The 14,388-nt window shown below is 45.6% G+C and overlaps 1 protein-coding gene across 1 annotated transcript in view; it reads left to right on the top strand.

Moving 5' to 3' along the window:
- The window catches only part of omc2 (omcin 2), a 33,686-nt gene that overhangs the window by 1,447 nt on the left and 17,851 nt on the right, over positions 1-14,388 (top strand). The window contains exons 4-24 of the mRNA XM_089122390.1: positions 28-61; positions 1,802-2,190; positions 2,284-2,667; positions 2,746-2,880; positions 3,172-3,276; positions 3,727-3,882; positions 3,973-5,496; positions 5,698-6,024; positions 6,424-6,687; positions 6,871-6,999; positions 7,357-7,524; positions 7,570-7,733; positions 7,848-8,691; positions 8,767-9,507; positions 9,637-9,804; positions 10,033-10,254; positions 10,378-10,656; positions 10,933-11,358; positions 11,500-11,793; positions 11,884-11,961; positions 12,067-14,310. Coding sequence (XP_088978516.1) covers positions 28-61; positions 1,802-2,190; positions 2,284-2,667; positions 2,746-2,880; positions 3,172-3,276; positions 3,727-3,882; positions 3,973-5,496; positions 5,698-6,024; positions 6,424-6,687; positions 6,871-6,999; positions 7,357-7,524; positions 7,570-7,733; positions 7,848-8,691; positions 8,767-9,507; positions 9,637-9,804; positions 10,033-10,254; positions 10,378-10,656; positions 10,933-11,358; positions 11,500-11,793; positions 11,884-11,961; positions 12,067-14,310 — 9,075 coding nt within the window. The remainder of the gene's footprint in view (positions 1-27; positions 62-1,801; positions 2,191-2,283; positions 2,668-2,745; positions 2,881-3,171; positions 3,277-3,726; positions 3,883-3,972; positions 5,497-5,697; positions 6,025-6,423; positions 6,688-6,870; positions 7,000-7,356; positions 7,525-7,569; positions 7,734-7,847; positions 8,692-8,766; positions 9,508-9,636; positions 9,805-10,032; positions 10,255-10,377; positions 10,657-10,932; positions 11,359-11,499; positions 11,794-11,883; positions 11,962-12,066; positions 14,311-14,388) is intronic.

Raw genomic sequence — 14,388 nt, 5'->3', positions numbered from 1 at the left:
ATTTTGATCTTATTGTACTTTTTTCAGATGTAAGGAAACTCAATATCACCTATACCATCACAACCTCAGCAATAGAAATGATATCCATGGCTGTTACGACAGGTAATGTGATGTTTTTGAAGTGTTTCTGAAGTGTTTTTGTTCAGATTAGCAAACCTATGCAGTCAGACCAGATCCAAGTTTTTGACTGCATGTAAAAATGTGTGTGTAATGTGCAGCTGTGATTTTGATTCAGGTTTGCATAATTACAATTAGAGAGCTGTTTGTAGAATATTAGTGCAGATGCATTGTTTTCAATAGTCTGGGGAAATGAATTGGAGCAATGTAGAAATATTCTAAAAATGTGCTTGAGTACATTTAAAATCCTAAAATCACAAATTGAAACTAATTTTTTTTAAGTATGATGATGTGAAAAATAATTTAAAAAAATTACTGTGAAAAAATAATAAATAGTAGTAGTCATGGAATTTCAATTAATCGTAGCTAGAGAGTCAATAATTTGACATAATTAACATCATGAAGAAAAAAATAATTTTGGTAGCTTTGGTACCTTATGTTTCCAAATCACTGGAATCCTTTAGTATAGAATTTGATCAATTATTAAGAAACAAGAATTAATTAATTTAGTTTGCAATGACAATGACCCTAAATGTCAAGCCAATGGCTGAAAAACAACAATAACAATGTCATTGAGTGACCAAGTCAGAGTTCAGATTTCACTCACAGTATGGGTGGCCTTGGAAAAAAATCTGTCAAATCCCAATCTCCATGCATGCAATCTGACAGACCTTGAAAGGGGGGAAATGACAGTTTCCAGTTGTGAAAAGCTGATAGAGACCTACCCACACAGACTCAAGACTGTCATGTTTTTTAAAGGTGCATCTACTAAATACTGACTTAAATGGAACGAGAGCAGTGTTTAAAACTTGCCATATTATAAGAAAACAAAAAACAAAAAAACAAATATGTAGTTCAGTTTTGGAAAATAACTTGTATAAGGAACACTTCAGAGTTTTGATTCTAAGATTTCAATATTAGGAGGAATATTGAATAATAATTTTAAGGCAACCAGGTTAAGGCAACTTACAATTTTATGTTAAATCAATAAATTAGTGTTACAGTGTGATTCTGTCTTTAATAATTTCTGTGCATGACTGCATGTTCATCTAATGCCACGTCCACAATAATCCATTTGAATGTAAATATTACATTTTCAAATGATAATAACATTTTGTTAATGGGTGCTGATATCATAAAAGTCTATCAATAAATGCACACACCTTGTCCTCCGCTTCTGGTGTTGGCACGCCATCATTGCGGACACGTGAAATAATGCAGATTAAAAGACATGGGAGGAGCTGAAGCATGCCACAATTTTCATATGAGTTTAAAAGTGGACTGAGGCGATCAAGGAGCTAATCACACATTTTTTGGGGAGCAGGGTAGAAATTGGCCCTAAAAAGGGCATAGTGATGCCCCTGAGTCTAGATATGCACTTTAAGATTGGTTAAAAATAAATAAATTAATACAAATAAAAAAGCAACAATGATAAGTCAGTTATAATAAATAAAAAGGCAAAATCTACAGTGAGTGAAAGAATTCTTAGTTAGAAGTAAAACTGCTAGTAATCATTTCAGTATAATGGTTCTGGTAAAGTATAATCATTTCACTGCTCATTTCATTTTGACAACGTTAAATGATGTTAAATGAGATCCTCAGACACAAAAACTGTATTAATCCAATAGTAAACAAATATAGGCCTATAATTAGTAAAAATCGACTTAATCAGATTTTTTTTTCACACAACAGCTCCCCCTGTTGACCCCTGCTACAACTACAATATCCTGGGTGATTCATGGAGAGCCACCAACAATCAACTTTCCTCTGAAATAATGTGTGACTGTGAGGTCAGCTGGAACGGCTGGTACCGTCTCTTCATTCAGGGTCAGAGCGCTCAGATGCCGGACACATGTGTTGATCAGGGCAGCTGTGGCACTCATGCTCCTCTGTGGCTGAACGGAGGACAACCAACAGTTGAGGATGGAGTGGTCACTCGAGATGTCTGCGGTCACTGGGACAATAACTGCTGCTATTTCAAATCAAGTCCTATTAAAGTCAAAGCCTGCCCTGACAATTATTATGTTTATGAGTTTGTGAAACCAGATTTCTGCTCTTTGGCGTACTGTGCAGGTAAAAACATTTACATCTACCCTGTTTTACATGAGTTAGAATTGTAGTTTATTTTAGTTTTTTATTTATTTACCCGTTATCAATATTTTTCAGATGTAAGGAACACGACATATACTACTGTCACTCCGGAGACAGTGTTAACCACAGAAACCTCAACCATGGACATTTCTGAGACCACAACAGCAGAGAGCACCAAACCTGAGACCACAACTCTGGGAACTACAACAACAAAAAGTACGACCACAAGCAAAACAACTCCAGAAAGTACAACAGCCGAGACCACAACAGCAGAGAGCACCACAACTGTGGGTACCACTACAGCGGAAAGTACCACAAGCGAGATCACAACAACTGAAAGCACTACCCCTGAGACCACAACTGTAGCTACTACAAAAACAGAAAGTACAACCACAGCCACAACAACTCCAGAAAGTACAACAACCGAGACCACAACAGTAGAGAGCACCACAACTGTGGGTACCACTACAGCGGAAAGTACCACAAGCGAGACCAAAACATCAGAGAGCACCACAACTTTGGTTGCCACTAAAGCAGAAAGTACCACAAGCGAGATCACAACAACAGAAAGCACCACCCCTGAGACCACAACTGCAGGTACTACTACAGCAGAAAGTACAACCACAGCCACAACAACTCCAGAAAGTACAACAACCAAGACCACAACTCTGGGTACCAAAACAGCAGAAAGCACCACAACTGTGGATACCACTACAGCGGAAAGTACCACAAGTGAGATCATAATAACAGAAAGCACCACCCCTGAGACCACAACTGTAGGTGCTACTACAGCAGATAGTATAACCGCAGCCAAAATAACTCAAGAAACTACAAAAACCGAGACCACAACAGCAGAGAGCACCACAACTTTGGTTGCAACTAAAGCAGAAAATACCACAAGCGAGATCACAACAACAGAAAGCACCACCCCCGAGACCACAACTGCAGGTACTACTACAGCAGAAAGTACAACCACAGCCACAACAACTCCAGAAAGTACAACAACCGAGACCACAACACCAAAAAACACCACAACTGTGGGTACCACTACAGCGGAAAGTACCACAAGTGAGATCACAACATCAGAGAGCACCACAACTGTGGGTACCACTACAGCGGAAAGTACAACCACAGCCACAACAACTCCAGAAAGTACAACATCAGAGAGCACCACAACTGTAGGTACCACAACAGCAGAAAGTACCACAAGCGAGATCACAACAACAGAAAGCACCACCCCGGAGACCACAACTGTAGGTACTACTACAGCAGAAAGTACAACCACAGCCACAAAAACTCCAGAAAGTACTGAGACCACAACATCAGAGAGCACCACAACTATGGGTACCACTACAGTGGAAAGTACCACAAGCGAGATCACAACAACTGGAAGCACCCCCCCTGAGACCACAACTGTAGGTACTACTACAGCAGAAAGTACAACCACAGCCACAAAAACTCCAGAAAGTACTGAGACCATAACATCAGAGAGCACCACAACTATGGGTACCACTACAGCGGAAAGTACCACAAGCGAGATCACAACAACTGAAAGCACCACACCAGAGACCACAACTGTAGGTACTACGACATTAGAAAGTACAACTGCAGCTACAACAACTCCAGAAAGTACAACAACCGAGACCACAACATCAGAGAGCACCACAACTGTGGGTACCACTACAGCGGAAAGTACCACAAGCGAGATCACAACAACTGAAAGCACCACCCCTGAGACCACAACTGCAGGTACTACTACAGCAGAAAGTACAACCACAGCCACAACAAGTCTAGAAAGTACAACAACTGAGACCACAACATCAGCAAGCACCACAACTGTGGGTACCACTACAGCGGAAAGTACAACAACTGACACCACTACAGTGGACAGTACCACAAGCGAGATCACAACAACAGAAAGGACCACCCCTGAGAGCACAACTGTAGGTACTACTACAGCAGAAAGTACATCCACAGCCACAACAACTCCAGAAAGTACAACAACTGAGAACACAACATCAGAGAGCACCACAACTGTGGGTACCACAACAGCAGAAAGCACAACCACAGCCACAACAACTCCAGGAAGTACAACAACTGTGGGTACCGCAACAGAAGAAAGCACCACAACTGCAGGTACTACTACAGCAGAAAGTACAACCACAGCCAAAACAACTCCAGAAAGTACAACAACTGAGACCACAACATCAGAGAGCACCACAACTGTGGGTACCACAACAGCAGAAAGCACAACCACAGCCACAACAACTCCAGAAAGTACAACAACTGAGACCACAACATCAGAGAGAACCACAACTGTGGGTACCACAACAGCAGAAAGCACAACCACAGCCACAAAAACTCCAGAAAGCACCACAACTGCAGGTACTACTACAGCAGAAAGTACCACAAGCGAGATCACAACAACTGAAAGCACCACCCTTGAGAACACAACTGCAGGTACTACTACAGCAGAAAGTACAACCACAGCCACAACAACTCCAGAAAGTACAACAACCGAGACCACAACATCGGAGAGCACCACAACTGTGGGTACCACTACAGCGGAAATTACCACAAGCGAGACCACAACAACTGAAAGCACCACCCTTGAGACCACAACTGCAGGTACTACTACAGCAGAAAGTACAACCACAGCCACAACAACTCCAGAAAGTACAACAACTGAGACCACAACATCAGAGAGAACCACAACTGTGGGTACCAAAACAGCAGAAAGCACAACCACAGCCACAAAAACTCCAGAAAGCACCACAACTGCAGGTACTACTACAGCAGAAAGTACCACAAGCGAGATCACAACAACAGAAAGCACCACCCTTGAGAACACAACTGCAGGTACTACTACAGCAGAAAGTACAACCACAGCCACAACAACTCCAGAAAGTACAACAACCGAGACCACAACATCAGACAGAACCACAACTGTGGGTACCACTACAGCGGAAAGTACCACAAGCGAGATCACAACAACTGAAAGCACCACCCCTGGGACCACAACTGTAGGTACTACTACAGCAGAAAGTACAACCACAGCCACAACAACTCCAGAAAGTACAACAACCGAGACCACAACATCGGAGAGCACCACAACTCTGGGTACCACTACAGCGGAAATTACCACAAGCGAGACCACAACAACTGAAAGCACCACCCTTGAGACCACAACTGCAGGTACTACTACAGCAGAAAGTACAACCACAGCCACAACAACTCCAGAAAGTACAACAACTGAGACCACAACATCAGAGAGCACCACAACTGTGGGTACCACAACAGCAGAAAGCACCACAACTGTGGGTACCACAACAGCGGAAAGTACCACAGGCGAGATCACAACAACAGAAAGCACCACCCCTGAGACCACAACTGCAGGTACTACTAAAGCAGAAAGTACAACCACAGCCACAACAAGTCTACAAAGTACAACAACTGACACCACAACATCAGCAAGCACCACAACTGTAGGTACCACAACAGCAGAAAGTACAACAACCGACACCACTACAGTGGAAAGTACCACAAGCGAGATCACAACAACAGAAAGCACCACCCCTGAGACCACAACTGTAGGTACTACTACAGCAGAAAGTACAACCACAGCCACAACAACTCCAGAAAGTACAACAACTGAGACCACAACTGAAATCACCACCCCTCAGACCACAAATTTAGGTACTACTACAGCAGAAAGTACAACCACAGCCACAACAACTCCAGAAAGTACAACAACCGAGACCACAACATCAGAGAGCACCACAACTGTGGGTACCACAACAGCGGAAAGTACCACAAGCGAGATCACAGCAACAGAAAGCACCACCCCTAAGACCACAACTGTAGGTACTACTACAGCAGATAGTATAACTGCAGCCAGAATAACTCAAGAAACTACAACAACTGAGACCACAACAGCAGAGAGCACCACAAATGTGGGTACCACTACAGCGGAGATCACAACAGAAAGCACCACCCCTGAGACAACAACTGCAGGTACTACTACAGCAGAAAGTACAACCACAGCCACAAAAACTCCAGAAAGTACAACAAATGTGGGTGCCACAACAGAAGAAAGCACCACAACTGTGGTTACCACAACAGCAGAAAGTACAACCACAGCCACAACAACTCCAGGAAGTACAACAACCAAGACCACAACATCAGAGAGCACCACAACTGTGGGTACCACTACAGCGGAAAGTACCACAAGCGAGATCACAACAACTGAAAGCACCACCCCTGAGACCACAACTGCAGGTACTACTACAGCAGAAAGTACAACCACAGCCACAACAACTCCAGAAAGTACAACAACTGAGACCACAACATCAGAGAGCACCACAACGGTGGGTACCACAACAGAAGAAAGCACCACTACTGTGGGTACCACTACAGCGGAAAGTACCACAAGCGAGATCACAACAACTGAAAGCACCACCCCTGGGACCACAACTGTAGGTACTACTACAGCAGAAAGTACAACCACAGCCACAACAACTCCAGAAAGTACAACAACCGAGACCACAACATCGGAGAGCACCACAACTGTGGGTACCACTACAGCGGAAATTACCACAAGCGAGATCACAACAACTGAAAGCACCACCCTTGAGACCACAACTGCAGGTACTACTACAGCAGAAAGTACAACCACAGCCACAACAACTCCAGAAAGTACAACAACTGAGACCACAACATCAGAGAGCACCACAACTGTGGGTACCACAACAGCAGAAAGCACCACAACTGTGGGTACCACAACAGCGGAAAGTACCACAGGCGAGATCACAACAACAGAAAGCACCACCCCTGAGACCACAACTGCAGGTACTACTACAGCAGAAAGTACAACCACAGCCACAACAAGTCTACAAAGTACAACAACTGACACCACAACATCAGCAAGCACCACAACTGTAGGTACCACAACAGCAGAAAGTACAACAACCGACACCACTACAGTGGAAAGTACCACAAGCGAGATCACAACAACAGAAAGCACCACCCCTGAGACCACAACTGTAGGTACTACTACAGCAGAAAGTAAATCCACAGCCACAACAACTCCAGAAAGTACAACAACTGAGACCACAACTGAAATCACCACCCCTGAGACCACAAATTTAGGTACTACTACAGCAGAAAGTACAACCACAGCCACAACAACTCCAGAAAGTACAACAACCGAGACAACAACATTAGAGAGCACCACAACTGTGGGTACCACAACAGCGGAAAGTACCACAAGCGAGATCACAGCAACAGAAAGCACCACCCCTGAGACCACAACTGTAGGTACTACTACAGCAGATAGTATAACTGCAGCCAAAATAACTCAAGAAAGTACAACAACTGAGACCACAACAGCAGAGAGCACCACAAATGTGGGTACCACTACAGCGGAGATCACAACAGAAAGCACCACCCCTGAGACAACAACTACAGGTACTACTACAGCAGAAAGTACAACCACAGACACAAAAACTCCAGAAAGTACAACAAATGTGGGTGCCACAACAGAAGAAAGCACCACAACTGTGGTTACCACAACAGCAGAAAGTACAACCACAGCCACAACAACTCCAGAAAGTACAACAACTGAGACCACAACATCAGAGAGCACCACAACAGCAGAAAGCACAACCACAGCCACAACAACTCCAGAAAGTACAACAACTGTGGGTACCACAACAGAAGAAAGCACCACAACTGCAGGTACTACTACAGCAGAAAGTACAACCACAGCCACAACAACTCCAGAAAGTACAACAACTGAGACCACAACATCAGAGAGCACCACAACTGTGGGTACCACAACAGCAGAAAGCACAACCACAGCCACAACAACTCCAGAAAATACAACAACTGTTGGTACCACAACAGAAGAAAGCACCACCACTGCAGGTACTACTACAGCAGAAAGTACAACCACAGCCACAACAACTCCAGAAAGTACAACAACTGAGACCACAACATCAGAGAGCACCACAACTGTGGGTACCACAACAGCAGAAAGCACAACCACAGCCACAACAACTCCAGAAAGTACAACAACTGTGGGTACCACAACAGAAGAAAGCACCACAACTGCAGGTACTACTACAGCAGAAAGTACCACAAGCGAGATCACAACAACAGAAAGCACCACCCCTGAGACCACAAATGCAGGTACTTCTACAGCAGAAAGTACAACCACAGCCACAACAACTCCAGAAAGTACAACAACCAAGACCACAACATCAGAGAGCACCACAACTGTGGGTACCACTACAGCGGAAAGTACCACAAGCGAGATCACAACAACTGAAAGCACCACCCCTGAGACCACAACTGTAGGTACTACTACAGCAGAAAGTACAACTGCAGCCACAACAACTCCAGAAAGTACAACAACCGAGACCACAACATCAGAGAGCACCACAACTGTGGGTACCACAACAGAAGAAAGCACCACAACTGTGGGTACCACAACAGCGGAAAGTACCACAGGCGAGATCACAACAACAGAAAGCACCACCCCTGCGACTACAACTGCAGGAACTACTACAGCAGAAAGTACAACCACAGCCACAACAACTCCAGAAAGTACAACAACCGGGCCGACAACATCAGAGAGCACAACAACTGTGGGTACCACAGCAGAAGAAAGCACCACAACTGTGGGTACCACTACAGCGGAAAGTACCACAAGCGAGATCACAACAACTGAAAGCACCACCCCTGAGACCACAACTGCAGGTACTACTACAGCAGAAAGTACAACCACAGCCACAACAACTCCAGAAAGTACAACAACCGAGACCACAACATCAGAGAGCCCCACAACTGTGGGTACCACTACAGCGGAAAGTACCATAAGCGAGATCACAACAACTGAAAATACCACCCCTGAGACCACAACTGTAGGTACTACTACATCAGAAAGTACAACCACAGCCACAACAACTCCAGAAATTACAACAACCGAGACGACAACATCAGAGAGCACCACAACGGTGGGTACCACAACAGCAGAAAGCACCACAACTGTGGGTACCACAACAGCGGAAAGTACCACAGGCGAGATCACAACAACAGAAAGCACCACCCCTGAGACCACAACTGCAGGTACTACTACAGCAGAAAGTACAACCACAGCCACAACAAGTCTACAAAGTACAACAACTGACACCACAACATCAGCAAGCACCACAACTGTAGGTACCACAACAGCAGAAAGTACAACAACCGACACCACTACAGTGGAAAGTACCACAAGCGAGATCACAACAACAGAAAGCACCACCCCTGAGACCACAACTGTAGGTACTACTACAGCAGAAAGTAAATCCACAGCCACAACAACTCCAGAAAGTACAACAACTGAGACCACAACTGAAATCACCACCCCTGAGACCACAAATTTAGGTACTACTACAGCAGAAAGTACAACCACAGCCACAACAACTCCAGAAAGTACAACAACCGAGACCATAACATTAGAGAGCACCACAACTGTGGGTACCACAACAGCGGAAAGTACCACAAGCGAGATCACAGCAACAGAAAGCACCACCCCTGAGACCACAACTGTAGGTACTACTACAGCAGATAGTATAACTGCAGCCAAAATAACTCAAGAAACTACAACAACTGAGACCACAACAGCAGAGAGCACCACAAATGTGGGTACCACTACAGCGGAGATCACAACAGAAAGCACCACCCCTGAGACAACAACTGCAGGTACTACTACAGCAGAAAGTACAACCACAGACACAAAAACTCCAGAAAGTACAACAAATGTGGGTGCCACAACAGAAGAAAGCACCACAACTGTGGTTACCACAACAGCAGAAAGTACAACCACAGCCACAACAACTCCAGAAAGTACAACAACTGAGACCACAACATCAGAGAGCACCACAACAGCAGAAAGCACAACCACAGCCACAACAACTCCAGAAAATACAACAACTGTGGGTACCACAACAGCAGAAAGCACAACCACAGCCACAACAACTCCAGAAAGTACAACAACTGTGGGTACCACAACAGAAGAAAGCACCACAACTGCAGGTACTACTACAGCAGAAAGTACCACAAGCGAGATCACAACAACAGAAAGCACCACCCCTGAGACCACAAATGCAGGTACTTCTACAGCAGAAAGTACAACCACAGCCACAACAACTCCAGAAAGTACAACAACCAAGACCACAACATCAGAGAGCACCACAACTGTGGGTACCACTACAGCGGAAAGTACCACAAGCGAGATCACAACAACTGAAAGCACCACCCCTGAGACCACAACTGTAGGTACTACTACAGCAGAAAGTACAACTGCAGCCACAACAACTCCAGAAAGTACAACAACCGAGACCACAACATCAGAGAGCACCACAACTGTGGGTACCACAACAGAAGAAAGCACCACAACTGTGGGTACCACAACAGCGGAAAGTACCACAGGCGAGATCACAACAACAGAAAGCACCACCCCTGCGACTACAACTGCAGGAACTACTAAAGCAGAAAGTACAACCACAGCCACAACAACTCCAGAAAGTACAACAACCGGGCCGACAACATCAGAGAGCACAACAACTGTGGGTACCACAGCAGAAGAAAGCACCACAACTGTGGGTACCACTACAGCGGAAAGTACCACAAGCGAGATCACAACAACTGAAAACACCACCCCTGAGACCACAACTGTAGGTACTACTACATCAGAAAGTACAACCACAGCCACAACAACTCCAGAAATTACAACAACCGAGAAGACAACATCAGAGAGCACAACAACTGTGGGTACCACAACAGAAGAAAGCACCACAACTGTGGGTACCACAACTGCGGAAAGTACCACAAGCGAGATCACAACAACAGAAAGCACCACCCCTGAGACCACAACTGCTACTACTACAGTAGAAAGTACAACCACAGCCACAACAACTCCAGAAAGTGCAACAACTGACACCACAACATCAGACAGCACCACAACTGTGGGTACCACTACAGCGGAAAGTACCACAAGCGAGATCACAACAACTGAAAGCACCACCCCTGCGACCACAACTGCAGGAACTACTACAGCAGAAAGTACAACCACAGCCACAACAACTCCAGAAAGTACAACAACCGGTCTGACAACATCAGAGAGCACAACAACTGTGGGTACCACAACAGAAGAAAGCACCACAACTGTGGGTACCACTACAGCGGAAAGTACCACAAGCGAGATCACAACAACTGAAAGCACCACCCCTGAGACCACAACTTTAGGTACTACTACAGCAGAAAGTACAACCACAGCCACAACAATTCCAGAAAGTACAACAACCGAGACCACAACATCAGAGAGCACCACAACTGTGGGTACCACAACAGTGGAAAGTACCACAAGCGAGATCACAACAACTGAAAGCACCATCCCTGAGACCACAACTGCAGGTACTACTACAGCAGAAAGTACAACCACAGGCACAACAACTCCAGAAAGTACAACAACCGAGACCACAACATCAGAGAGCACAACAACTGTGGGTACCACTACAGCGGAAAGCACCACAACTCTGGGTACCACAACAGCGGAAAGTACCACAAGCGAGATCACAACAATAGAAAGCACCACCCTTCAAACCACAACCGCAGGCACTACTACAGCAGAAAGTACAACCACAGCCACAACAACTCCGGAAAGTACAACAACTGAGACCACAACATCAGAGAGCACCACAACTGTGGGTACCACTACAGCGGAAAGTACCACAAGCGAGATCACAACAACAGAAAGCACCACCGCTGAGACCACAACTGTAGGTACTACTACAGCAGAAAGTACAACCAAAGCCACAACAACTCCAGAAAGTACAACAACCGAGACCACAACATCAGAGAGCACCACAACTGTGGGTACCACTACAGCGGAAATTACCACAAGTGAGATCACAACAACTGAAAGCACCACCCCTGAGACCACAACTGTAGGTACTACTACAGCAGAAAGTACAACTGCAGCCACAACAACTCCAGAAAGTACAACAACCGAGACGACAACATCAGAGAGCACAACAACTGTGGGTACCACAACAGAAGAAAGCACCACAACTGTGGGTACCACAACAGCGGAAAGTACCACAAGCGAGATCACAACAACAGAAAAAACCACCCCTGAGACCACAACTGCAGGTACTACTACAGCAGAAAGTACAACCACAGCCACAACAACTCCAGAAAGTACAACAACCGAGACGACAACATCAGAGAGCACAACAACTGTGGGTACCACAACAGAAGAAAGCACCACAACTGTGGGTACCACAACAGCGGAAAGTACCACAAGCGAGATCACAACAACTGAAAGCACCACCCCTCAGACCACAACTGTAGGTACTACTACAGCAGAAAGTACAACCACAGCCACAACAACTCCAGAAAGTACAACAACCGAGACCATAACATCAGAGAGCACCACAACTGTGGGTACCACTACAGCGGAAAGTACCACAAGCGAGATCACAACAACTGAAAGCACCACCCCTGAGACCACAACTGTAGGTACTACTACAGCAGAAAGTACAACTGCAGCCACAACAACTCCAGAAAGTACAACAACCGAGACCCCAACATCAGAGAGCACAACAACTGTGGGTACCACAACAGAAGAAAGCACCACAACTGTGGGTACCACAACACCAGAAAGTACCAAAAGCGAGATCACAACAACAGAAAGCACCACCCCTGAGACCACAACTGCAGGTACTACTACAGCAGAAAGTACAACCACAGCCACAACAACTCCAGAAAGTACAACAACCGAGACCACAACATCAGAGAGCACCACAACTGTGGGTACCACTACAGCGGAAAGCACCACAACTGTGGGTACCACAACAGCGGAAAGTACCACAAGCGAGATCACAACAACAGAAAGCACCACCCTTGAGACCACAACTGCAGGTACTACTACAGCAGAAAGTACAACCACAGCCACAACAACTCCAGAAAGTACAACAACCGAGACCACAACATCAGAGAGCACCACAACTGTGGATACCACAACAGCGGAAAGTACCACAAGCGAGATCACAACAACTGAAAGCACCACCCCTGAGACCACAACTGCAGGTACTACTACAGCAGAAAGTACAACCACAGCCACAACAACTCCAGAAAGTACAACAACCGAGACCACAACATCAGAGAGCACCACAACTGTGGGTACCACAACAGCGGAAAGTACCACAAGCGAGATCACAACAACAGAAAGCACCACCCTTGAGACCACAACTGCAGGTACTACTACTGCAGAAAGTACAACCACAGCCACAACAACTTCAGAAAGTACAACAACTGAGATCACAACATCAGACAGCACCACAACTGTGGGTACCACTACAGCGGAAAGTACCACAAGCGAGATCACAACAACTGAAAGCACCACCCCTGAGACAACAACTGTAGGAATTACTACTGCAGAAAGTACAACCACAGCCACAACAACTCCAGAAAGTACAACAACCGAGACCACAACATCAGAGAGCACAACAACTGTGGGTACCACTACAGCGGAAATTACCACAAGTGAGATCACAACAACTGAAAGCACCACCCCTGAGACCACAACTGTAGGTACTACTACAGCAGAAAGTACAACTGCAGCCACAACAACTCCAGAAAGTACAATAACCGAGACCACAACATCAGAGAGCACAACAACTGTGGGTACCACAACAGAAGAAAGCACCACAACTGTGGGTACCACAACACCAGAAAGTACCACAAGCGAGATCACAACAACAGAAAGCACCACCCCTGAGACCACAACTGCAGGTACTACTACAGCAGAAAGTACAACCACAGCCACAACAACTCCAGAAAGTACAACAACCGACACCACAACATCAAAGAGCACCACAACTGTGGGTACCACAACAGCGGAAAGTACCACAAGCGAGATCACAACAACTGAAAGCACCACCCCTGAGACCACAACTGCAGGTACTACTACAGCAGAAAGTACAACCACAGCCACAACAACTCCAGAAAGTACAACAACTGAGATCACAACATCAGAGAGCACCACAACTGTGGGTACCACTACAGCGGAAAGCACCACAACTGTGGGTACCACAACAGCGGAAAGTACCACAAGCGAGATCACAACAACAG

Source organism: Pimephales promelas, chromosome 17, assembly GCF_988280905.1.
Source record: "Pimephales promelas chromosome 17, fPimPro1.hap1.1, whole genome shotgun sequence".
Classification (NCBI taxonomy): domain Eukaryota; kingdom Metazoa; phylum Chordata; class Actinopteri; order Cypriniformes; family Leuciscidae; genus Pimephales; species Pimephales promelas.
The sequence above is the reverse complement of the archived record's forward strand: the minus strand, read 5'-3'. Positions and strand labels throughout refer to the sequence as shown.